Source organism: Papio anubis, chromosome 3 (assembly GCF_008728515.1).
Source record: "Papio anubis isolate 15944 chromosome 3, Panubis1.0, whole genome shotgun sequence".
NCBI classification, from domain to species: domain Eukaryota; kingdom Metazoa; phylum Chordata; class Mammalia; order Primates; family Cercopithecidae; genus Papio; species Papio anubis.
This window is the reverse complement of record NC_044978.1, coordinates 47,764,112-47,788,825: the sequence shown is the minus strand read 5'-3', so window position 1 is coordinate 47,788,825 and position 24,714 is coordinate 47,764,112. Positions and strand designations below refer to the sequence as shown.

Genomic DNA, 24,714 nt, shown 5'->3' with positions numbered 1-24,714 from the left:
TTTCACTACCATATAGCATTGCATTAGGTGAATATGTAACAATTTATTAATCCATTCTTATGCTGAACAGTTGAGCTGATTTGCAGTCTTTTTCCATTATGCTACTATAAATATTTTTGCATATATTTCCTGCTACCTATGTTTAGAAGTTTCCCTAGAGTATTTGATTAGGTGTGAAATTACTTGATTATCGAAGCTAAAAATAACTATGTATTTATTCACAATTTGTGTTTTCTTCCCTGTGAATTCCCCATTCATATCCTTTGCCCATTTTTTGATCGGGTTGCTTGTCTTTTTAAATGTATTAAGAGTTCATAATTTCATCATGGATTCGTAGTTAAAACCAAATCTCTTAGTAATAGAAAGTAACATTTTAATTCCCCATCTGCCCAAATTGTGGGGGATATCTATAAAAAAAACTCTAATTTCTTGAGGCCAGGAGTTTGAAGCCAGCCTGGGCAATATAGCAAGAATCCATCCCCAAAAGACAAAAAAGAATCCTATAATTTCTAATATTATTTTAATGGCAATATAATAAAATCATTTTCTTTAAAGGGACCAAACAAGGACGCTCTCTGTATCGTGGTTTCTATTAACTATTGTATTGGAAGTCTTACCCATATCAATAAGGCAAAAAATTGAAATAAGATATAAGGAGATAGAAAGTAGAAAGAAAATGGTCATTAGTCACAGATGATATAATTCCTAATTATAAAAGCCAAAATTATTTGTGGAAAAATTATTAGAAATGGAAAGATGAATCACATTTGTAGTTTTTTTTATTTGTTTTGTTTTTCTTTTTTTTTTTGAGACGGAGTCTCGCTCTGTAGCCCAGGCTGGAGTGCAGTGGCCGGATCTCAGCTCACTGCAAGCTCCGCCTCCCGGGTTTACGCCATTCTCCTGCCTCAGCCTTCCCGAGTAGCTGGGACTACAAGCGCCCGCCACCGCGCCCGGCTAGTTTTTTGTATTTTTTAGTAGAGACTATGAGGCCACTTCTGTGTGTATTTGATGATCTTTTATTGTGATCTCTCATGGTTGGCTGGTTTTAATCTGTGGACAATCTGGAGGCCTAAGTTGACAATTCTTTCCTCCAGTGAGTATTTATATTTGCTTCTCACTGCAGTCAGGGAACACCACAGATCCGGGACCACTTTAGTTACCTTCAGGGTTTCAGGTTAGAACCTGAATCACTGATTAAGCTCCTTGAAGTGGTTGCTGGCAGGAGGCTTAATTTTCTTTTTGCAATGCTGACGTTGATTTTGCCTTCAGACAACACATTCCTTACATTTAACGCGCTGGTTGCAGTTGCAGCTTTTTTTTCTTTTTCCCAGGGAGAAGGTAGTGGTGATAAGAGATTTTTGTTACTTCCTATTAGCTCAGCAACATGTTAAAAATTATGTTTTATACAGAATCTAATTGCTTTGTATTGGAAGGGATTTTTTAAAAACATTGTTTTTCATTTGGCCCCATTGTTTTTTTAAAAGTCACCCTTACAGTTTGAAATTTCTTGTTTTGCGGAGTATCAAAAATCAAGGTGTGGCCAGCACTCTGGTTTCCTCCTGTATGTCCATTTTTCCATTTCTGCCTAATAACAGAACCCCAGTTTTATTCTGGGTTGCAGTGTCCAGCTAAAATAAATCTCCATTTGCCAGTCTTTCTGGCAGCTAGGCATGCTCATGTAACTCAATTCTGGTCAATTATCTGAGGCCAGAGTCATTTGGTTGAAGATTGGGGAAAACTTCTTGGCAGAGGTTGACTTTGTTTTTGTGTGTCCTTTTGTCCTTTCTTCCCTTCCTCAATTTTCTTACTTAAAAGGTTAGTTAACTGTGATTATGATTGAGAGCATGGTAAAAGAATCCCAAAGACTTCAGTAGTAAAGTTCTTGCCTCACTATCCTTGTCTTGGACTTCTTGTACATGAAAGAAAAACCACCTTGTTGAATCCATCATTAATTAAGTTTTCAGTTACATATAGTTGGATGCATTTTCTGCCTATTTGGTATCTGATTTTGATGTAATGTTTAATTAGTGTCTAAATATCTTTAAGTAGGTTTTAGAAAAAAACCACAGTAGCAAATCACATTTATTTTATATGTTTGGTAATTTAAACATATAACCACATAGCCACTTTATTGTGGCTAATTACAAAAGCGGATGGTATTAGATGCACCTATGCTTGCTATTTCAAGAAAACTTTATTGAAGCTATAATTTGATCTCATTCCAAGAGAAATGAAAATATAATTTAAGTCAATAATTATTATCTGATAGTATTTTTCATGATGAACACATCTTACACTCCCAGTTAGAAAATGATCTGATTCAATTTATAATAATGCCCTATTATTTCTTCCAAGTACAACCATTAGTTTACTTTAAATCATATCATATTGAGTCTGTTTGAAAAGCACTAAGGGTTATTTATACATTGTTTTTCCACTTGTTGCTAAGAAGGAAAGTAATAGAATTGACTATCCCTTAACTATTTCATTTTTTTTAACTTACTTTGATTTTTTTTGGAGGTCTGGTAACTATTGTCATCCAGATGGCCATACTGGATAAAACTCACTTTCTATATTCAAAATTAACAGTAAATGGCTTTTCAGGTTTGGAAGATAGGGCAGTTTGACTTTGCTGTATAATCTTTACTGTCAATATTTTAATCAACTGGAAAAACCTCATTCCATCTCAAGTTCTATCCTCAGGCAGAGTTGTAATAATCATTCCTAAAGTGAAAGAAAGAATTTAATAGAAGAATAGAATTTAATTAAAAGAAATAAATAGAACAGGAAACTAGAAAAAAGTGGATGCTTTCTCCACTTTGAGTTGAGGCTTCACGGGATAACCTTGAACTACTCAATCTGATTTAAATGTCTCACTTAAGTGCTTCCAGAGTTCTAGGTGCTACCGAGACAATATCTCACTGAATAATCTGGAGGACCCACTGGAGACCACTGGATGACTATAGGCTCAAGGAGCAGGCAGGCAGGACTAAAAGATAAATAGGAGGCTAAACCATGAGCAGGGGGCTATGGATCTCCAAGAGCCAGGTAGCAACAAAAGGAACTTAGCACTTAATGTTTCTCATGTGCCAGGCACTGTGCTGAGTGTTTTATATGTATTTTCATACTTAATCCTCTCAGTAAACCTAGAAAGAAGGGACTTAGTAACTGCAGACCGAAGATATCAAACTTTATGGATACTCTTGAGCCTCTTCAGCTTCCTCTTATCTGTTCTTATTCCACTGCAGAATACAGCAGTGAAGACCTTCAAATCAAACAAACTAAACACATGCTTGAAGGTGGGCTCGTGGGTAGGAATTTTCTTGTGGTGTTTTTTAATCTTTGCTTTTTCCCACCCTACTTAGATACAAAGGCAACACAGAAAACTATTCCTACCAGCTTCTTCTGTGTGGCAACATTTTTTTCTAACCTTGTTTCTGCACTGAAGCTATTGTCCACTGTTCATCCCAGCTTTATGCAAGAGTCTCCAACCTAGCTTCCTACTCTTCTTGGCCACAGGACCTGTGTCTCCAGCTGTACTGGTCCATTCTAACACTGCTATAAAGAACTACTTGAAACTAGGTAATTTATAAAGAGAAGAGGTTTAATTGTCTCACAGTTCCACAGGCTGTACAGGAGGTCTCAGGAAACACATAATCATGGCGGAGGGATGAAAGGGAAGCAGGCACAATCTTCACATGGCGGAGTGGGGGAGAGAGAGAGTGAAGGGGGAAGTGCTACACACGTTTTTTTTTCCTTTTTTTTTTTTGAGATGGAGTCTCACTCTGTCGCCCAGGTTGGAGGGTGGTGGGATGATCTCGGCTCATTGCAACCTCCACCTCCTGGGTTCAAGTGATTCTCCTGCGTCAGCCTCCCAAGTAGCTGGGATTACAGGCTTGCACCACCTTGCCCAGTTAATTTTTTGTATTTTTAGTAGAGATGGGGTTTCATCATGATGGCCAAGCTGGTCTTGAGCTCCTGACCTCAAGTGATCCGCCCACCTCGGCCTCCCAAAGTGCTAGGATTACAGGCGTGAGCCACCACGCCCAGCCAGCTACACACTTTTAAACAATCAGATCTCACGAGAACTCACTCACTATCATGAGAACAGCAAGGGGGAAATCCGCCCCCATGATCCAATCACCTCTCTCCTCCAACATTGGGAATTACAATTCAACATGAGATTTGGGTGAGGACACAGAGCCAAGTCATATTACCAGTGTACAAATTTCTCAGTAGAATCCAAGTTCTAGTTCACTGGGGAGTTTCAGATGGTACCAGCCAAATGCCAGCTCCAGAGCTTGCTTACTGTGTGGATTCCAACTTTCTCAGTCTTTCTGGTCTCCTTGAACTTTTATCACTTTCCTGCCAGTTTAGTCATGCACCTGAAAATGTCTTTGATCTGTTTGCTTTTGTTTTGTTTTATCCAGTGTTATGTGCGCTCTATTGTTACAGAATTTCTCCAGATATCTTACCAGAAATAGAGATCTGGACTTTACTGAGGAAATGTACTTGACAGATAATTCGGAGGTCATATTACAAAGGTTTAGTGATTAGATTGATAGGTTAGAGAGATGAAAGTGTCTGGATTGACTCCCAGATTTCTGGCTTCAGCAGATGAATTAGTGCCCTTTGTTCATTGAGCTAAGACACCAAGAAAGAGGCATCAGTTTTGGGGGAATGATGATGAATTCAGTTCTGAAAACCCAGTTTGATAACAGATAAAACTAATTTTCAGCTTTCTTTTTGTAAAGTGAAGAAATATGTACTTTACAATAGAGTTGTTATTGATATTAAATGTAATAATGAATGTGAAAACCTTAGTAATATATAAAGGGCTATGCAGGTATTGGACACTTAGAAATCCTTCTCCTTCCCTCAAAGCTAATTGGTAAAAAGAGGTACTCAGAGTCTTCCTTATGACACATAGGTCCAGTGGATAATAGGGTGTGAGAACTAGGATAAAAAGGAAAACTAAGTTGCTAGACAGTTATGAGCAATATAAAGTTTTCCCAAAATATACAAACCATTTGTTAAAAGATCATTTATCTGTCTAAACATGTGATGCTTTAAAAGTACTGAGGTGAAATCTATTATGCAGTTATTTTATGAGCCACAATTATTATTTGTGGAATGCTCAAAAGATGGACAACATAGGTGTCTGGATTTAGGAAGTACTTTTATGAGCTAGAAGTTTTTTGTTTTTTGTTTTTTGAGACGGAGTCTCGCCCAGGCTGGAGTGCAGTGGCCGGATCTCAGCTCACTGCAAGCTCCGCCTCCCGAGTTTACGCCATTCTCCTGCCTCAGCCTCCCTAGTAGCTGGGACTACAGGCGCCCGCCACCTCGCCCGGCTAGTTTTTTGTGTTTTTTTTTTTTTTTCTTTTTTTTTTTTTTTTTTTAGTAGAGACGGGGATTCACCGCCTTAGTCAGGATGGTCTCGATCTCCTGACCTCATGATCCACCCGTCTCGGCCTCCCAAAGTGCCGGGATTACAGGCTTGAGCCACCGCGCCCGGCCGAGCTAGAAGTTTTTTAAAAATTTTATTGTGGCAAGAATGCTTAACAGAAGGGCTACCCTCTAAACAGATTCTTAAGTGCACAGCACAGTATTGTTATCTCTAGGCACAATGCTGTAGGTCTCTAGAACTTATTTATCTTGTGTAACTGAATTTTTTTTTGCCGATTAGCACCTCTCCATTTCCCCCCTACTGCCGGACCCTGGCAACCACCATTCCACTCTCTGCTCCTGTGAATTTAACTATTTTAGATACTCACATATGAGTGGAATCTTGTAGTATTTGTCCTGTGTCTGGCTTATTTCCCTTAGCATAATGTTCTTAAGTGTTCTTCAGGTTGTTGTGTATGACAGGAATTCTTTATTTGATTTAATAAAAGGAAGAAATTCCTCCTTTTTAGAGGCTGATAAATATTGCATTATAAGTGTATACACACACACACCCCCAACAGATAACATTAGAAAAGGGATTTTTATTTGCAGAAATAAACAAACTTTAATTCCTGAAAGAAAGCCAAACTGAGATACACGTAAATGGGCAAGTGAAAGAGCCCTGCGTTCCGGAGCTCTCCAAAATGTCCCGGAACATTTATGTGCTGCCAATAGGTCACAAGTGTGGCTGGACCTGAGTCAGGACCCAGAAATGAAAAAAATCCTCTTGCTTCTAAAAATAATATGTGAGAAGTGCCGGTTAAGTAAAGAATACTTTTCTGAAAGATAAATGAATAAAGATTTTACCTTTCCACAAAAAGAAAAAAATGAAAAGGGGAAGAAAATTACAGAGTCACCTTCGGTAATAAACAGACCTGTCCTGTTTTTCCCTGTGTGACCTGTAAGTATTATTTTCTACTTATGTCACAGCAAGTAAGTGTTTCGGAAGAACTGCTATAGATGGCTTATTTTAAGGCTTTCATCCATACTTTCCTGCCTCTATTTTAATATTTCTTTTAAAACCTTGTAGCAAAATGCAATATGCATAAATCACATAAATTATAATACAGATTGATGAAGGGTCACAGATTGAACACAGTCATCATAAGTAGGATATTTTCATTACCTTTACTCTAGAAACCCTGCTTGTGAACCTTTGAAGTCACTACCTTCACCCAAAGGTAACCTCTATGCTAACTTCTAATCTGATTAATTTTGACTACATTTAAACTTTATTTAATTAAATCATGGTGTTCTTTTTCTCTTTGTGAGATTTGTTTGCTTAACATTATTTTAGTGACATTCATCCATAGTTACGTGAGATTGTAGTTTGTACATTCTTGTTACTGTATAGTATTAGTATTTTATTATATGAATATGTCACAATTCATTCATCCATTCTCCTGTTAAGGGATAATTGGGTTGTTTATAGTTTTGGAGATGTTGCAAATAATGCTACCATAAACACTATTTTACATATATTTGATTTGATTTGATTTCATTTCATTTGAGATGGAGTTTTGCTCTTGTTGCCCAGGCTGGAGTGCAATGGCAGGATCTCGGCTCACTGCAAACTCAGCCTCCCTGGTGGTTCAAGCAATTCTCCTTCCTCAGTCTCTCAAGTAGCTGGGATTGCAGGCACCTGCCACCACACCCAGCTAATTTTTGTATTTTCAGTAGAGTTGGGTTTCACCATGTTGGCCAGGCTAGTCTTGAACTCCTGACCTCAGGTGATCTGCCTGCCTCGACCTCCCAAAGTGCTGGGATTACAGGCGTGAGCCACCATGCCTGGCCTATTTTACATATATTGTAGTAAATACAGGTATGCATTTTGGATATATATCCTTTAACACATGTGGCTAAATAATTTTCAAAGTGGTAGTCCATTTACATCCCCCAAAACTGGATGAGAGTTCCAGTTACTCCACATCTTTACCAATAAACACTTGGTCACTGGTATTGCCAGTCTTTTAATCTTAGTCATTCTGGTGGCTGTTGAGGATTATTTATATATATGTTTTAAAATTAGTATGGCTAACACTCCACATCATCAATCTTTTCTTCCCTCTCCAGAGGTAACCATAATCTGAAGTTAGTAACATTTCCAGCATTTTTGGTGTGTATATATATCCATAAATAATGTATACAACTGATTTTTGCTTTACAATTTTACATATGTGGCATTCCAATTTGATTTTTCACCAAATATCTCCCCCAAATTTAGGAATTAGTCCATATTGATACTTATAAAGTCTATGAATTCAGTACTTAATTCAGTACTGGGCCTATTCATCTGCTTCTTCTGAAAAGTATTCAGAATAGTATTGTTCTGGAAACTAAAAGTATGGCTAACACTCCACATCATCAATCTTTTCTTCCCTCTCCAGAGGTAACCATAATCTGAAGTTAGTAACATTTCCGGGCATCTTTTGGTACTTTTACAAGGTGTGTATATGTATATAGCCATAAATAATGTATACAACTGATTTTTGCTTTACAGTTTTACATATGTGGCATTCCAATTTGATTTTTCACCAAATATCTCCTCCAAATTTAGGAATTAGTCCATATTGATACTTACAAAGTCTATGAATTTTAATTGCTATATAGATAGCATGCAATTTGTCCCTTTTCCTAATAAAAGGTTGCTTAAAAAATTGTGCTATGGTATCATTGTATATTTGTATGCAAATTTCTTATGGTAGAGACCCAGAAGGATGATGGTTGAATCTTTAATTTTGCACATATTTACGTTTACTTAACATTGCCATGTGCTTCTCCTAAACAGGTTTAACATTTATACTCCAAGTAGAATTGTTTAAAATTTGTTTCTCCACCTTTCACCAATACTTTGATCTGCCAGGCTTTTACATTTTGGACAGTCTTATGGGTGTCATTTATTCTGTATATAACTCTTTTGTCAGTTACATGGGTGTCAAAATTCATTCCTCTCATTTTCATTTACCTTTTTACTTTATAATGTCTTTAGTCATCCTGAAGTTTTTAAATTTTATTAAATTCATTGTTCATTAAATTTTTGGGTTTTTTTTTTTGTGTCTTAAGAAATCATTCTACTTTAATATCATAAAGGCATTCTCCCATGTTTTCTTATAATAGTTTTATTTTTGCTTTGTATATTTAGGTCTTTCCACCTGGAACTTATTAAATATGTGCTGTTAATAGGGATCTAATTTTATCTTCCTCCATATGGATCGCCAATAGTTTTTGCCTCATTTATTGAATAATACCCGTCTTCTTACTGATGCTAATGCAACCCGTACCATTTGCCAAATATCCAAATGTATGTGAGTCTGTATCTAGGCTTTCTATTCAGTTACATTTGTCTATTTGCTGACACCTGAAACTATGCAATATTGTTTTAATTACTAGAGCTTTATAATAAATAAAAGTATCCTTCTGCTTGTATAACTAAAATGGTCTGGGCTTTTCAATTCTTTAATTATTCTTATGAATTTTAGACAGCAATTAACCAAATTCCATTAAAAAATCTGTATGAGGATTTGATTTGAATTGCCTTGCATTTATAGAATATTTCAGTTCCTTATAATTTTCATATCCCAAATTGCTTATTATAATTTTGTTGTTTTATATAGACAATGTTTTAGATTGACCCTATATATTAAATAAATTGGTTATTATTACTTTTTGTATCCCCTCCTGCCTTTTAAATTCCATTTTCATCTTGTGAAGACCGCCCTTTGAAATTCTTTCACTGAGTATCTGTGAATAGTAAAGGTTCTCTGTCTTTGTCAGAATATTTATTTTGCCATCACTCTTGGTAGTGAATACTGGCAGGCACTACCCGGATCCGTCTTCCTCAATGAAAGACTTATTTCCTGAGCTGCTGAGAGTACAGCAAGCCAACACAATCCAACTCTTGGCCCTCTTCAGGAGTCCTTTAACCCAAGGTCACACTCTTCTCCTTTGGCAGCGCTCATCCAATGACTAAATGTCATAGGTGTATAAAGGCCCAGCCCATTTCCCCTAACTCAAGACAACTCTGAAGGGATATCCCAGATTCAAAGATGAGGCCTTTACTGAGACTTCACTGCAGGTCAGCTCTTCCCTCTGCTCAATCCTGCTTCCGTTTCTTCTGCAGATGTTGTTCCCCAAAGCATTCCCTAACATACTCATTATACTCTTCTCTGACTCAGAGTATGCTTCCTGGGGAAGCCAACCTAAAACAGTTGGTGTCAGGAGTGGTCCAAGATAGTAAGCTAAGATGGGATTTATGATTTGAATCACAGGCCATGTGACTATCAGTGAGGACCCCCTCGGGGTAGGTGTAGGACAGACAGACCTTGGCACAAGGTAACAGTGCAGTAGTTAAAACTTTCATCAGTAATGAACTGGGGTGGTATTGTAATGTAAGGTTATATAAGAGTGGGTAAAATGTATCAGGCAGTTGAGAACTATGAGGGAAATAGTAATCTTAATGACAGTGGCATTGACTGTTATTGCTAAGTAAAATTGATTCTTTGAAAATAGCAAAAAGCTGGAAGTGGTTAGTTGGCTATCAAAATCTAAGAGTAAATTCTAGAAGGCCTTTTTGGTAGCAAATAAAGGGGCTTTTATCTCCTCCAGTGGGAGGGCAGAAAAAGCAGAGGAATAGGTCCAGTACTAAATCCTAAGTGCGGCAGAGCTCTAAAAGAGATTATGAAACCCAGCTTGGTCGGCTATGCAAAGGTCAAGGTGCTTGATCGGAAGGAGATTCTGATGCAGGGGGAGGATCATCAGGTTTCAGTTAAAAGCGGGCAGAGCACACATTAGAGGCAGAGAATGTGGGATGATTTGTTCACAAAGGAATGGAATCCAGAGGGCAAAACAGAAATAAGAGACGGGGAGGCTAGTACTGAAGTTCATCAGGCAACTGAAGGCACAGCTTAGCGCAGCAACCAAGAAAAGGTGGGATGTGACGCACGGCAGATGAAAGGTTTCCAACAGAAGTAAGCATGAATTTGCTGTTTGAGTCAATTGATCCAGTCCCAAATCTGAGTTCACTTTCCTCTTCCTTTTAGATTCCTCCTTTTTCTAAAAAAGTAAAACTAAGGGGTCCTTCCCCCGCTTTCCCTCCGTCTGCTTCCCTATTTTCCCTCGCATTTCCTGCCTTTTCTTAAGATCCTCTGCTTAGGAATGGGGCATTGCCCCCCGCAGGTGCGGGCGGGGAAGGGGCGGAGCGAACAGAAGTGGGCGGGCCCCTTCCTGTGACGCCGGCCGTAAGGACGCTGCTGTCGTAAAAGGACGTCCGGTCCGTCTCCTAGTGTCCGGAACCGGCTGTCAGCCTTCCAGGCTCTTAGTACCTTCTTTCACGGAGTCCTGGTCCACGAGTTGGATTTACTGCTGTCGCGGGCGGGCCTCACGCCATTCCCTGTCCTTCGGCCCCCTGTCTGTGTCCGGCCTCCCGGTGAAAGTGAGCTAGGTTTGCCCGGAGCGCGCACGAGGTAGGGTGTCCCTCGGGCGGGTGACAGTTGCGGGTCCCCAAGCCGCCTGGCGCCTCTGCCGCTTCTCCCCTGGATGCCCCTCCGCCCCACTGGGTTCTTCAGCTCCAGGCTGGACTCCTAAAGCCGCAGTGCCACGTGCCTATTTCCTCACTTGGTGACACGCGCAGTGCCCGCAAAGAAGTTGGAGTGTTACCGGAAAAGGGCTTGAACCCATATAAGTCTGAGAAGAAGATTCACTCTTTTGAGCGTGCAGAACAAACTGGAGGGAAAAAAAATGAGATTTAACTTTATCAGAGGATTCAAAGGATATCTCTGAGGACGCAGAAAGTTCATCCGCATGATCACCTCGTGATTATTTTCTGAGGTTCTTTGGCCAGGGCAGCGCGCCCTCTAGATTTTGTCATTTTACATACTGGAATGGTGACTTAGTGGTCTGGGCGTTACGTTACCGAAGTAACCACCTATTAAATGTGGCTATTTTTCAGTTGCTACCGTGCTGCTTACCACCGGTATTTTTTTTTTTTTTTAATTGAGCTTTCAGTTAAGAAAACTTCAGTTTAGAAGAATCTTGTATTTCAACTAAATAATGAAAATTAAACATACTGTTAAACATAAATTTGAACCCCGTTAAAATTACATGCTCACTGCGTGTAGAGGGAAAAGCATTTGTTAAAGATTCAAAGCAACTAATACCTTAAATGTCTTCGGAATGTTTTGACTTTGTAGTTAATAGTGTTATTTGTTGACAGATGTTTTGTTTACATATTACATAGGAAAAATTAGACTTGTTTTACTTAAGGTGTTGGCAGCGTCAGGTCATCTGAATAGCTCAAAAAGGTGATATAAACTGGGTAAATAATGCTCTTTTAAATTTTTTTTTTTGATAATGAGATACATGATTCATTTGTTTTAATGAGGTGCAGAATACTTTATCATTGGAGAAACTTTTTTCTTAGTGGGAAAAGAAAGCCAGTTTGTCTTTTAGGGTAAATTTTTTTGACGTTTACATTTTTAGAATCGTAAGTGCCAATAAATGCCTTGTTTTAAGGGTCACCCGCTTCATTTGGAATAATACGTGCTTAACGTTTCATAAGGCTTAGAATGTGCTTAGTTATCAAAAGGATAGAGTTTAATATTTAACAAGAATAAGAATACTTTGTTATACTATTTCTTAGTTTATTAAAATAGTAAATGCAGTCAATTATATCTTTTCTGTTCTCTTGTGTCAAAATAGGGGAAAATGCCTAAAAAAAAGACTGGTGCGAGGAAGAAGGCTGAGAACCGCCGAGAACGTGAAAAACAACTAAGAGCATCAAGAAGCACTATAGATTTGGCCAAACATCCATGTAATGCTTCAATGGTATCAGCTTTTTTTCATATCAGTTGATAGTTGAAAAAACCATATACTATTTTATCTGAAGTACACCTGAATAAAATTTTAGTGAAGACAGTGTTTTTGCATATATTTTGTTACTGAATTTAGTATCTCTGGCTTGTCCGTTGATTTCACTGAGTAGCAGTGATTCTTGTTGGATTTTATATTATTTATAAAACCTAGCGTATTACTTCACATACTGTTGGTGATAAAGGTAGATATTGGACAAGAATAGATAATAGAAACTTTCATTTTCCAGTTTCTTTAGTGCCTTAATTTGTCTTATTAGTTGGGTTTTCATCATATTTTCTTAGCTATTCTTTCCTTTCTCTTTTCTGAACTTCCTACTTAACATCTGTTGGCTTCCTATTCTATTACCTTATCTGCATGTGCTAAGTGGGTTAGCCCTGATAATTTCTGGGCTGCTTTGAATGGTTGCTGCTTTTGAAATATGCTTTTTGAAATACGTGAAGAAACAATTATGTCATCATTTCCTCTTTGCTTTCACTGACTGTAGAGTTATTCCAGTTCTCCCTATTTCTACTCCTTTCTTTGTTTTTCTTTTCCCACTGTTTCTTTTTTTTCCCTCTTCCTTTTGTTTTGTCAAACATATATGAATTGTTTAATGTAGCTTAATTTAGCAAACGTTTATTGTGCATCTACTCTGTGCCAGGTGTTATTTCAGACACTGTGGATGGTGATACATAGATGAATTACATGGGCCCTATTTCCAGAAGTTTATAGCTCAGTTATCTTGTATATTAGGATTTGTTTGTTTATAAATGACAGAAATCTAACTTAAATTAACCTTAGGGAAAAATAGTTTATTGAATGGATAATGCAATAACTCATATTGCTGGGAAGGGGAAGGATATACCTGGGACTCAGGGACAATCGGAACGTGGAACAACTTGTAGTTCTATCTTTTGCTTTTGTTTCTTCTTCCTTATTAGTTCCATTTTTTCATGTTGTTTTACTCCATTTGTTTGGTTTCATAGTTGCAGGTAGCTTGCATGTCTCACATCACATATTGTTCCTCAGAGAAGGAAAGAACTCTGAAAGGCTGGACTTGACCCAGTGCCTGTCCCAGGACTAACATTTATTGGGGTTGGTTGAGAGAGGCCAGATTACATAGCACAGATGTGACAGTGAGGCTCTCTTCTGTATGTAAGAGTCCTTTCCAGAGAAGAGAGGTGTTAGGCAGAGAAAACAATAAATGACTGGCATGCCTAAATATATATAATGACAGCTAGATTTTGGAAGTGCTTCAATAAAGGTACAATGTACTTATTAGGACTAAGAGGTGATAAAGTTGACTGTGTGTGGAAGGGGTACAGTTCACAGAAGAGGTGGGATTTTCACCAGAACTTTCAACAGGTAGTAGGCACTTTTCAGGGAAAAGTATTAGAATAAGTAAAGACATGGAGAAGAGAGAATATAAGACATATTTGGGGAATGGCTGACCATTAGTGACTTGAGTCTAAAAAGAGTAGGCCAACAAGGTTTGGAAAGTGGTTAAGGGCCAGATTGTGGAGAGTTTTTAAAACCATGTTTAGGACTCTGGATTTTCTGTGAACTTTATTATTTTGTATTCTCTCCTGTTTCTTATGTTCATTCTGTGATATTTTATTCCTTACAAACAACTGAAAAATAAACTACCAATGTGTTTAGCCTCCTTCGTGATAATGCCACTTCTTCCTCTGGAATCTACCCAGACTCTCTCTCTCTTACATACCTTTGTTATTTAAGCATGGGTAGATGCTTGTATACATGGGTGGAGTTGGAGCTTTAGTGGGAGCTTTAGTGTAGTGTCACTTAAATTTTAACCTGAAAAGCAGGTTATTCTTTGTAATACAAGTAAATTTGCAGTTTTCAGTCTGCAGAAAAATTAATGTGGTATTTTTATATGTTACAGGAATGTGACAAGTGTCAGAGGTAAATTTTATTTCTTTTTCTATCTACCTTTACTAAAATTGTCCCTCTGACCTTTTATTTGACATTGACCATATTTTAAAATTTTATTTTACATGACAAGGCGGCAGAAGAATAGAGCATTTTGCTACTTTTGTAATTCTGTACAGAAGTTACCAATTTGTGCACAGTGTGGTAAGTAAGTAATAACTAAGGACATATACTTTTTATAAACTGGTGGTTCATCAATTTGAACTTGGGTGGGTTTGTTGCTATTGGTTACAGTGCTTACAATTGGTTATAATGTTATGCTTTACCATTAAAAAAAATAACAAAATGTGTTATGTTGCCTACCAAAAAACTATCAAGTCTTGATTTTGTCTCTGATGTAATGCTGGAAAATAATTAAGGTACAATTTAGATATAGGTTACCAATAAGTTTTTTTAAATAATAAAAGATCAGATTTTAGACATAACATTTGAACTTTTAGTTATACTACCTTAGTCTTGTCAGTATCTATTTGTTTACTTATCTACATTTTGATTCCTGCTGATAGTACCTGCAGTGTGTTAGACCATTGGGAATAATTTTATTCCACATTTACCTGGTACTTATTTTGTGATCAGTAGTTTTTGAGTTTGATGCTTACTATATGATTCATGAGTTTCCTCACATGTATTCTCAAATTATTGAAATCAAGTTCCTAAGTCATGTGCCCAATTCTTAAGTATAGGTGGAGACTTGTACCCTGAAATGATTATTCAAAATAAAACTAAATGTTAGCAAGGTGGGTGTTTCCCAAATAGTCTTCCACAGACTAACTGAAATATTAATGGATATTTCTTGAAAAATATATATGGATATACATTTGAGAAATATTGCATGCATCCTCCTCTCATTCTCATCTGGGAGATTTCTATTATATATTTATATGTTAGAAGTTCTGAAGACTTGCAATAAAGAAACCGTTAACTTTATTACTCTAGATTTACATCCCTCCCCAACTTTTGATGAACAAGTATCACTTTGATTTATGAGATAATAATTTCAGGTAGAACAATTTGGGGTATGCCTCATTTAAATGTGTTTATATATAATAATATTCCAGAAAGTTAGTAGTGTTTAGGGCTATATCCCTGAATATTTCTAGTGTAGTTCTAGGTTTCAAAGAATATATCTTTTCAATTCTACAGTTAATGAAAAAGAGAAAACTGGCCTATATGGAACACTCATGGTATTTTATAGCCTTGTTTCATAAAATGTAATGAATGTAGAGTGAGAAAATAGACTTTGTGGAAGATTAAGAGGTAAGTTCTTGCTAGGACTTACCCATATTTTCAGTGTCTCTGGGCTTAAATTTTGTAGTGCTGTTAGATGGATGCATTTCTCATTTACTGACTCTTAGTGCTGGACATGGAACAGTTGGGTAGCTGCTGCCTCTCATTTCCAGTTCCTCTTCCCATTTCTATTGTCTAACTTTGTTCCTTAGGGAACAAGATAATGGAAAATGGTTTCTTTTGTGTTCCATTTTGTGGAGTCTCAGATGGATGATTAATGTCATCATTAATTCTCACATAATATCTGATAAGCAAATTTCCTGATAGTGTTTTGGGTTGGTAATTTAATTTGCTTCTAGATCAGAGGTTTAGTGGTTGTGTGGTGATTTGTAGCTGTATCACCGTATCGTTTATTATGCTTATTTGGGCACCATTTCAAAATTTTGCTGGGAAAATGTTTAACTGGGGGCTTTCTTGTAAATTTTTATGTTTGGATAAAATTACATTAACTTGATAAGTTACATAATCATTTGGTTTGGTTTGAGGTATTCTGTGGAAAGAAATGATAACTTCAAACCACAATTTGTATTGTGAATTATAAAATGTAAAATTTATTATAAAAAAGCATTCCTTTAAAAATATTTTGAATAATCTGAAGATTCATACGTTTTTAAACTGTTAAAATGATCATTAGATTACAAAGCATAACCTGTGATTTCTGATTTAGTACAAACAAATTAGCATATATGTTGTTGTGTAGTTCATTTTACAGATTTATTAGTAAATTTGAAATCTGAAAAGTCTGATTCGAGTAATGAAGTCTCAGTTACATCTATTTTCTCTTTTTAGTTATGTAAGCAGTAAATACTGATTCAATTTCATTAGTTTTTAAATTATTTCCTCAGGAACTTGGGCTGGATAAAAGAGGAATTCGTGAGTACTGGTATGTATGCAAGACTAACAGTGCAAATGTTTCTCTTCATTAGGGAAAACAAAGTGCATGATGAAGTCTTCAGACTGTGTCATAAAGCATGCTGGTGTATACAGTACTGGCCTTGCAATGGTGGTAAGCTTCTTCTTATCTCTTAGACTAGTACGTTTTCAAGAATAAGAAAAAGACATTCTGATCAATGGTTATTTTTTTCTAAATATCACTGCTTTATCCCTTGTTACAATCAATCTGTAGTTATCTGGATTATCAGTGGCATGCTTTTTGTATGATTTCCCCTTAGTACCCACTGGTTTCTAGCTGCTGCTTTCTTTCTTATTAGGAAATATACAAGGCATGGAAACTTTTCATGCTCATCTAAACAGAATTTCATTTATCAGTGGTACCTTTCTAATATCTCTTAACCAGGCTTCACAAAACAGTATTTAGTGTACTGAAAGCCCTGCTTAACCAATGTTTAAGCCTTTGCTTAAATAAGCAACCTAGTTCTAATGGAACCTAGGATAATAGTGTTCTTTAAAACTTTACATTTCAGAAAAGTGTATATATTTAACATACCTCTTCATTACATACAGGATTTTTTTTTAAGTAAATTCAGCTTTTTGAATAATAAAAACAATTGGATTATGTGATGTATTTTGCTCTTTTTACTAAAACATGTTTTCCTTTTAAATATGAGGTAACCAGTTTTACTGTATTGTTGTATGATTTTATGTTCAAATAAAATTTTGTTCAAATTGTAGTCCATGAGGAAAATGATACTATATTTATGTCAAATGGAATATTTTATTTATGGTAAATTTCCAAGAACATGTAAACTTCTATTATGAGGGAGACCTATATTTCATATGTGCATATATTATAGAAGCAAGGAGCGAGAATTATCTTGTGAATTGCTATTTATTTTAAATATAGGATTGTCGATGTTATCTTTATTCGGAAACCCTTTCAGTCTTCCTTGGTAGCTTAAGTTCAGTCAAATTTGTTTTTTAAAATCACTGTGTGTTTTGAATGTGAGTAATTTCTTCTTAAAGAAAACATTTAAGTAGAGTCATATATCATTAGTTGTAAATTCTAGAAAAGTGATTTTCTGGATATTTTATATTTGCCTCCTCAGATTCCCCCTGAGAACAGCAGGAGAATAAGATCTGGTGTTCATTCTTTCATCTCACTCCCTACCAGGTTATCCTGGTTTGGTTTTGTCTTTTCTCTAAGGACCACAGTTCCTCTCTGTATGGTCAGGTAGTCCTCTCCTGTTTGTCCTAAGTCCTTCCCTGTCCTCTGTAAATTATCTCTATTAAAACTCTTCTGGATTACCTAGTTTGAGAGTACCATCTCTTTTTTGCAAGAATTCTGGCTGATCCAAGAGAGATAGTTGATGATTTGCTAGCTATACTGGTAACCCATTTTTGCAAGTCAAAAAACATTCTTCCTATTTGTTGTTCGCTACATTTGTTTCAGAGTCTTGAATAATAGAATACTGAATTGAGATTCCGAAATCCTGGCTTTAAATCTCACCTCACCTGTAATCCAACTCTGGGACTTGGATTTAGTCTTGGGCCCCATGCTTTTCCTTTATAAAGGAAAGATTGTCTGATCCTACTCTCTTAAGATTCTTTCTAGCTTTTAATATTCAATAGGTGTCAATGTTTTATTGAAACACATATTGTTATTGTCTTTTTTTGATATGGAATTGGAGAATCTTACCCTGTATTTTAGTTCCATATATTTTACTTTAAAATTTTTCCACAAAGAAGTGTAATTATTATTAAAATATAAGTTTCCATAAGAGAAAAAAAGCTGGCAAAAGTTTCATATTTCTCAGTAATTCTAGAAAAGCTATGCAATTATTTCATAAATTATATAGATAAGAAGGTGTTTTAAAAATCAGAAATGGTAGTATTTAAAAATTCAGTTTAGTTACAGGAATTATTATAGAGAAGAAAGCTTAAACTGTTGTCTCCTCCAAAGTCCATTTGAATTAAATTCATTTTGAGGAAAACACTTCCAACTCTGACTTAATTAAATAATTAGGGTAAGTGTGCAGTTTACCTTTTCTTCTTTTGATACGTAACTGAGTTTTGTATATTGTGGGTAGCTGTTAAGTTGTTTTTCAGAGAACCCTTTTTAATTTTGGCTTAGAGTGAGTAGTAAAATTTTTAAATGAATCTACCTACTATCATTGAGGGTTGATAAATTGCTAAATGTATACAGTTTTTATGGTTGCCATGTTAAGCAATGGTTGCAGGTGATCAGGTGATAATGATTATCTATTCTTGTTCCTTGGTTACAGGGTGCAATATGTGACTTCTGTGAAGCTTGGGTTTGCCATGGTAGGAAATGTCTCAGTACACATGCCTGTGCCTGCCCTCTTACCGATGCTGAGTGTGTTGAATGTGAACGAGGCGTGTGGGACCATGGTGAGTCATTGGACACAAGTAATGAGCTTCGTTATAGGTGAAGGTTGACTTGGAAACATTTTGCATGCTACTTTTGAGATTTTTTTTCAGGATACTGTCAATCCTAACTACTGGTACTATTTAGATTATCAGCGTAGTTAGAGAAGAGATCTATACTATCAGTTATTGTCAGTGCTAGTATTGTTTACTCAAACGTGGAGGGGAGTTGGGGTGGAGCAGGTAGTCTTTTTGAGCATTGTGAGTGTTATATGAGTAGCTAGTGGATAGTAAGAGCCCCCTTTTTTCAGTTTCAGTTTAGTTTCAAGGACTTCCAACAGTTTTCATTTTAGCTTTTATCAGAAAAAAAATGGCTGAACAATTTTGGTGTACCTCCAAAGTAACTTGCCATCTCTTCTAAGCAGTTTTATAGATAGGAGTTTTTCTTAATTAAAGTTTATCTTATTTACATTTGTATTTTTTTTTAATCCAATAGGAGGCAGAATATTCAGTTGTTCTTTTTGCCATAACTTTCTCTGTGAAGATGATCAATTTGAGCATCAAGCCAGCTGCCAGGTTTTAGAGGCAGAAACATTTAAATGTAAGTTTTTAAATATTAGATGTTCTTTATACCCAAGATTCTGAATAGTGTATTAATCTTAATGAAAAAGGAATCAAGTTTTTTTATACTGCTTCTCATGAACTGTAATTTAACTCAATCTGTATTTTCTGTTTCTAGAAAACACTCAGAACAGTCAGAATATAGTTGTAAATTTTTCAGCAGGGATGCCACTGGCATATTGGTTGGGCCAGTTCTTCATTTTGTAGGCTTGATTTGATTAGGCATTGCAGGACTTACACCTTTCCTGGTTCAGACTACCACATGTCATTTTTACCTTCAAATTAAAACCCTCACCCTTCTTCCTTCCCATTTCCAAATGCCCTCCAGTAAGAGATACCACCCTGTTTGTTTCTGCTAGTTGGTTCCAGTGATTCTTAGACAGGACTGTATATCAAAAATACCTGTGGAGGTTTTAAAACTAATGTGGATGCCCAGGTCTCATCCCTGGAGATTCTATCTTTTAAGTCTGTGGTGGGTGCCAGGCACCTGTATTTAACCTACACACAAAATTCTCATGTATTTTCCAGTTGAAAACCAGCATTACTGACTGGGATAATAGTATCAACTTTACAGATGTTTCTTTCTTGGAAGGTTCATTGAAATGAGACTCCATATGAAACAATAGTATGTAGTACTTGGCATTTAAAAAGCCCTTTTTAAATAGTAGTTACTATTATAGGAAAAAGACTGAAATTCCCCAGGTATTCTCTTCCTTTAATTTGGTTCTTGTTCTGTTATGAAATCCTAATTCTTACACTTACTTATAAATTTAAAGTAGATAAGTCATCTCTGTGATATACATACAACATACATACTACACACACACAATATATGTGTATGCATGTGTATATAATTCTTACAATATTTATATATAAAATTCTCAAAGATTAAAAGAGCATCTTGAAGTATATATCATTTTTGAGCCTTTCTTAGCCTTTTGCAGAATGTATAATAATAAATTTAATTATTTTATTTGCAGCATGGGAGCTTTGTGTGTTTTATAACATTTGAACCCAAAAGACAGGCAGCTGTCTATAAGGCTGTATTTCCATTGCAAGCTTTTAGTGATTTGATAAAAGACAAAGGAAAATTCTAAGAATGTAATAATGGGATTTAAGATTAATCTCCTTCCCACAGGTGTTTCGTGCAATCGGCTTGGTCAGCACTCGTGTCTCCGTTGTAAGGTATACCTATGCATTTTTTCTTTTTAGATTTTGTTTTTAATCTTTATACCCCTCCACCAGTCCTTGGATTATATGTAGCTATAATTAATATATAAGATACCTTAAAATTATATAGTTTAATTCTTTTATTTTTGAGATTATGGAATTGAAGTTGAGAAGGCTTACATGACTTTGCAGTGGTCATCTAGTCACCTTGTAGTAGAGTTGTGACTAGTGCACATTTCTCTGGAATCCTGGCTCTGTGTTTTTAATGGAGAACATTCTGACTAAGGTGATGAGAGTCTATTTTAATTAATGTCAAAATGTACCTGCCTAGAAGAGTTTGGGTAAAGATTTCCAAATTTTTCTGTGTCCTTAGGCCTATTCTCTAGCATTTGTTCATCAAAGATTACTAAACAGATGTAGCCAATGCCCTTCCTCTCAGAAGCATTTCTCTAGTTCTTATATTCCTAACCCTATGTCTTATTTATCTTCCAGTTCTGTTCTAGTTTTGCCAAATGGCGTTCAGGCGTTGTCTGTGTTGTTTTCTTTGTCTGGAGTACTTTTCCATCTTTGCTTACCCTATTGCCCTTCCATTCTTCATGTCGTAAGACTGTGTGTCTCTAAGATGCCTTTCCCAAACCCCATGTCTGCTTTAGTGCTCTTCCCTCTGCACTTCCCCTTCAGTGCTTAGTGTCTTGTAATTGCCCTTTCACTGTCTCCATCCCCAGTTAGACCATACACTGTGTGAGAGTAAATAGGCTGTTCACCATTATTTCATTTCGTCAGGGGCCTTATGAATACTGAAATATTTTTGAACGGCTAAATGTACTTACATGTCATACTCAATATAGTTAGTCTGCCTTTTGCTAGATCATCGTTCAGAAGAGTCCTGACAAAAATCATTTCTGTTAAAAAAATGAAATGAAAAGTGTGACTGGTCCCAACAAAATTCTTAATTCTTAATCTTACTGCCTTAACAAAGCTATATCTTTAAAGCAATGAATACTGTCTTTTTTGTATATTTTTACATTTTTATTTATTTACTTATTTTGCTTCTCTTATGTAGGCTTGTTTCTGTGATGATCATACAAGGAGCAAAGTGTTTAAGCAAGAAAAAGGAAAACAGCCTCCTTGTCCTAAGTGTGGGCATGAAACGCAGGAGACTAAGGACCTTAGCATGTCAAGTAAGGCCCTTAAGATACTAAGGAAGTGATTTTTGCTTTCATACTTAGACAAAGTTTATCTTTTTTTTTTTTTTTTTGGTCTGTTTTTCTTACTGCCTCTTATTTGAAAAGATGAATGTGTTCTTTTAAGCAAGTGGAATTTTACAGCTTGGGAAAATATGTCGGTAAAATTTTTCAGTTTTACTTAAATATACCAATATTCATTTTGATATTTGGTATTTGCCTTAGTTAATGACAGCAAATACTGAAATTTAAGATAGAGTGATTTTTTAATTTTTGTTGAAGCTTCCTTGTTAAATAGTTGAGTAGCTATAATTCCTTCATATTAAAGTGGTGGTAATCTTAAGTACTTAGAAGTCAAATTTACTCTGAAGCTATCTTAGGCGTATGGTATTTGAGCACCTATGTTTATTTATGTAATAGCACTACTATAGGAAATTATTTTATGGTTTTTATGTAACTTTTTTTGTGACGTAATAACACTACTATAAGCATGCTTATAGTAATGCAGCTCCCAATTTTGTTAAAGAGAAATTTGACTCTTAACCAGACATATCAGAATGGAAGCATAATTCTAAGTGACTGACTGCCTTGTTTAATCATAGATGTAGCTGCACAGTGAGGTGAGACTGATGATTTTGCTGATCTTCCGCACTAAACTTTGTGTCACTACTAAGGCAGAAGAAATGACAGGCCTTGTTTTTCAGGGCATCTACATTGTAAAATAGCTGTCTTAAGAAAAATGTACTGATATGAAATCAACTGTATTCTGTGATTTATGTGATTTGAAAATAAACTGTCAGTGACCAAACAGAAGGTATTTTAGTTTTAAACATGCCTCATTACCTTTGGAGTGGTCTGTTGGTCTAATTTGTTTTCTAGATTTAATAAAATGACACTGTAGTTTTTATTTTTTATGGTGTGTATATAGACTCAGGTGAAAAAATTAGGAAAATATGACCTATTTTTTCATTTGGGATTAAAGCAGCCAATGAAATTCATGAAATGTTATAGAGGAAGATGAGAATGTAGAGGACTGGAACTAACCAAATGCCTGTATATGTCTGTCTTCTATAGCACGCTCCCTGAAATTTGGCAGGCAGACTGGAGCTGAAGAGGGAGATGGAGCTTCTGGGTATGATGCCTACTGGAAGAACCTTTCATCTGATAAGTATGGTGATACCAGCTACCACGATGAGGAGGAGGATGAGTATGAAGCAGAGGATGATGAAGAGGAAGAAGAAGAAGGCAGAAAGGATTCAGACACTGAGTCATCAGATTTGTTTACTAATTTGAATTTAGGAAGGACCTATGCTAGTGGCTATGCTCACTATGAGGAACAAGAGAACTAGGGGAGCTGCTTGTCCTCTAGTGGCTGTGTGTGAGAGGAGCAGGAGTGGGTGTGTGCGCTTGATGAATTGTGGGTGGATGTTCAAAAGTACCTTAGCCACTTAGCCTTGTGCGGAAGGCTAGTTACACTTAATGGGCCAAGCGATAGGATGTAGCGTTTTTATAGAACTGATAATCAAGCTTACGGCATAAGAAAAATGAATTTCAAATGTAAGATGTTTATTGATCGAACCAATTGAAGTATCATGGATTGGATTGTTACTGATTTCAGTAAAGTAGTATGTTTTGCCAATTAGATACATATATACAGGATAAAGGAATAGGATGGTAATATATTTGTTTGACATTAAATTACTGTTTTTATTAAAAAATACTGCTTCATTCATTTGTCTGATTTTGTAAAATGTAATGAGTAAAATGAATTACTGTATTTTTCCTTTTATGTCCACAGAATGAAAGTCATATGTTGTTATATTCTAAATTTTCATTAAATATTCATGTCACCTTGAGTTGTCATGATATGTGTGTTTTAGTATTTGACCTATTCTCTTTCTTCACAATGTATATCCTCAGTGGTACCTATTATTAATGCCTTAAATGTAGTGATAAGGTGACTAGTTAGCCATTTTTCAGAGATATAGTATCAGAAATAGTATTATTACAGAAGCTTTACCCAGGACATTTTATTTCTCTTTGAATAAACCTATTATTTCACTTAAATACTTTTGATATTATATTTAATTTTTTGTTCTGTATTTTCAGTTTGTTTTGGAAAGCATTCCAATTTTTTTACAAACTGCTTCAGTTTTTGCACATACAGAAATAGGTAGTAGAGACTGTGTGGTATACACTTAAAGATAAGCAGCCCAGACTCCATCACTGATGATAGGTGGAGGACAGGCCTGTCACAAGTCCCAATTGTTACAACTTACACTGGCAGTTAATAGGGATTGGGTAGTTGTAGAAGGAAAGACAATATCTGATTGTCTGACATTTTAGATGTATGGAGAAAATTGTAGCTATGAGGATAACAGGGTTGGATGGCCATTGTCAAGCCATTTTTGTTCTATAGAGGCATACTTAACAGCCAAGGACAATAACAGGTGATGGAAAGCCAGGTGTCAAAGTTAGAGGGCCTCTGGTGGCATACGAAAAATTGTTTCATCTTTTGCAGTAGGACAGCTTGAAAAAACCGAGGACCAAGCCCAAGACTTAATAGTTTTAAAGGATAAACTTCAAAGACAGTTGCCAGCCAAGGTAAGTCTATTATGCCAACATTGGCAAACTGCTTGGGAAAACCTGTGACCCTGACAAATTAGATGGAGACATCTGAATCGATGGTACTGGAGATTTTTACTCCCCAGACTCCTGAATTTCTGAGCTTTCAGTCATAGCCCACCCCTCCATGTTAAGGGCAAGCACTCCCCGCTTCATTCTCAGGCTGGATGACAATGCAGAGGCTTCTTTCCTCAGGAAACATGCTCCCTTCAAGACTTGTCCTGTTTCCAGGCCATTATAGTTAGTATCTCCAGGCCTAAAATTAGAGTTAAGTGATGATAAGCAAAACTCAGTTGTG

The 24,714-nt window shown here is 36.2% G+C and overlaps 1 protein-coding gene across 3 annotated transcripts; it reads left to right on the top strand.

Moving 5' to 3' along the window:
- The first annotated feature begins 10,050 nt into the window (after positions 1–10,050).
- Positions 10,051–23,647, top strand: ZNF330 (zinc finger protein 330). 3 transcript variants are annotated; one of them, XM_021938815.2, is made up of 10 exons: positions 10,051–10,412; positions 12,142–12,267; positions 14,198–14,217; positions 14,318–14,388; positions 16,458–16,537; positions 18,714–18,840; positions 19,313–19,417; positions 20,576–20,622; positions 21,671–21,788; positions 22,866–23,647. In XM_021938815.2, the coding sequence occupies exons 2-10, from the start codon at positions 12,148–12,150 to the stop codon at positions 23,138–23,140; spliced, it is 963 nt and encodes a 320-aa protein (XP_021794507.1). In that variant the 5' UTR covers positions 10,051–10,412; positions 12,142–12,147; the 3' UTR covers positions 23,141–23,647. The 3 variants fall into 3 exon arrangements, with proteins under 3 accessions (XP_021794507.1, XP_021794506.1, XP_009205876.2); XM_021938814.1 differs by lacking the exon at positions 10,051–10,412 and adding an exon at positions 10,683–10,907; XM_009207612.4 differs by lacking the exon at positions 10,051–10,412 and adding an exon at positions 10,983–11,416.
- Positions 23,648–24,714: the final 1,067 nt, after the last annotated feature.

Coding starts and splice junctions, on each gene's coding strand:
- ZNF330 (XM_021938815.2), top strand. CDS start 12,148: ATGCCTAAAAAAAAGACTGGTGCGAGGAAGAAGGCTGAGAACCGCCGA. Junction 18,841..19,312: donor ACGAGGCGTGTGGGACCATG/GTGAGTCATTGG, acceptor TTAATCCAATAG/GAGGCAGAATATTCAGTTGT. Junction 19,418..20,575: donor AGAGGCAGAAACATTTAAAT/GTAAGTTTTTAA, acceptor TCCTTCCCACAG/GTGTTTCGTGCAATCGGCTT.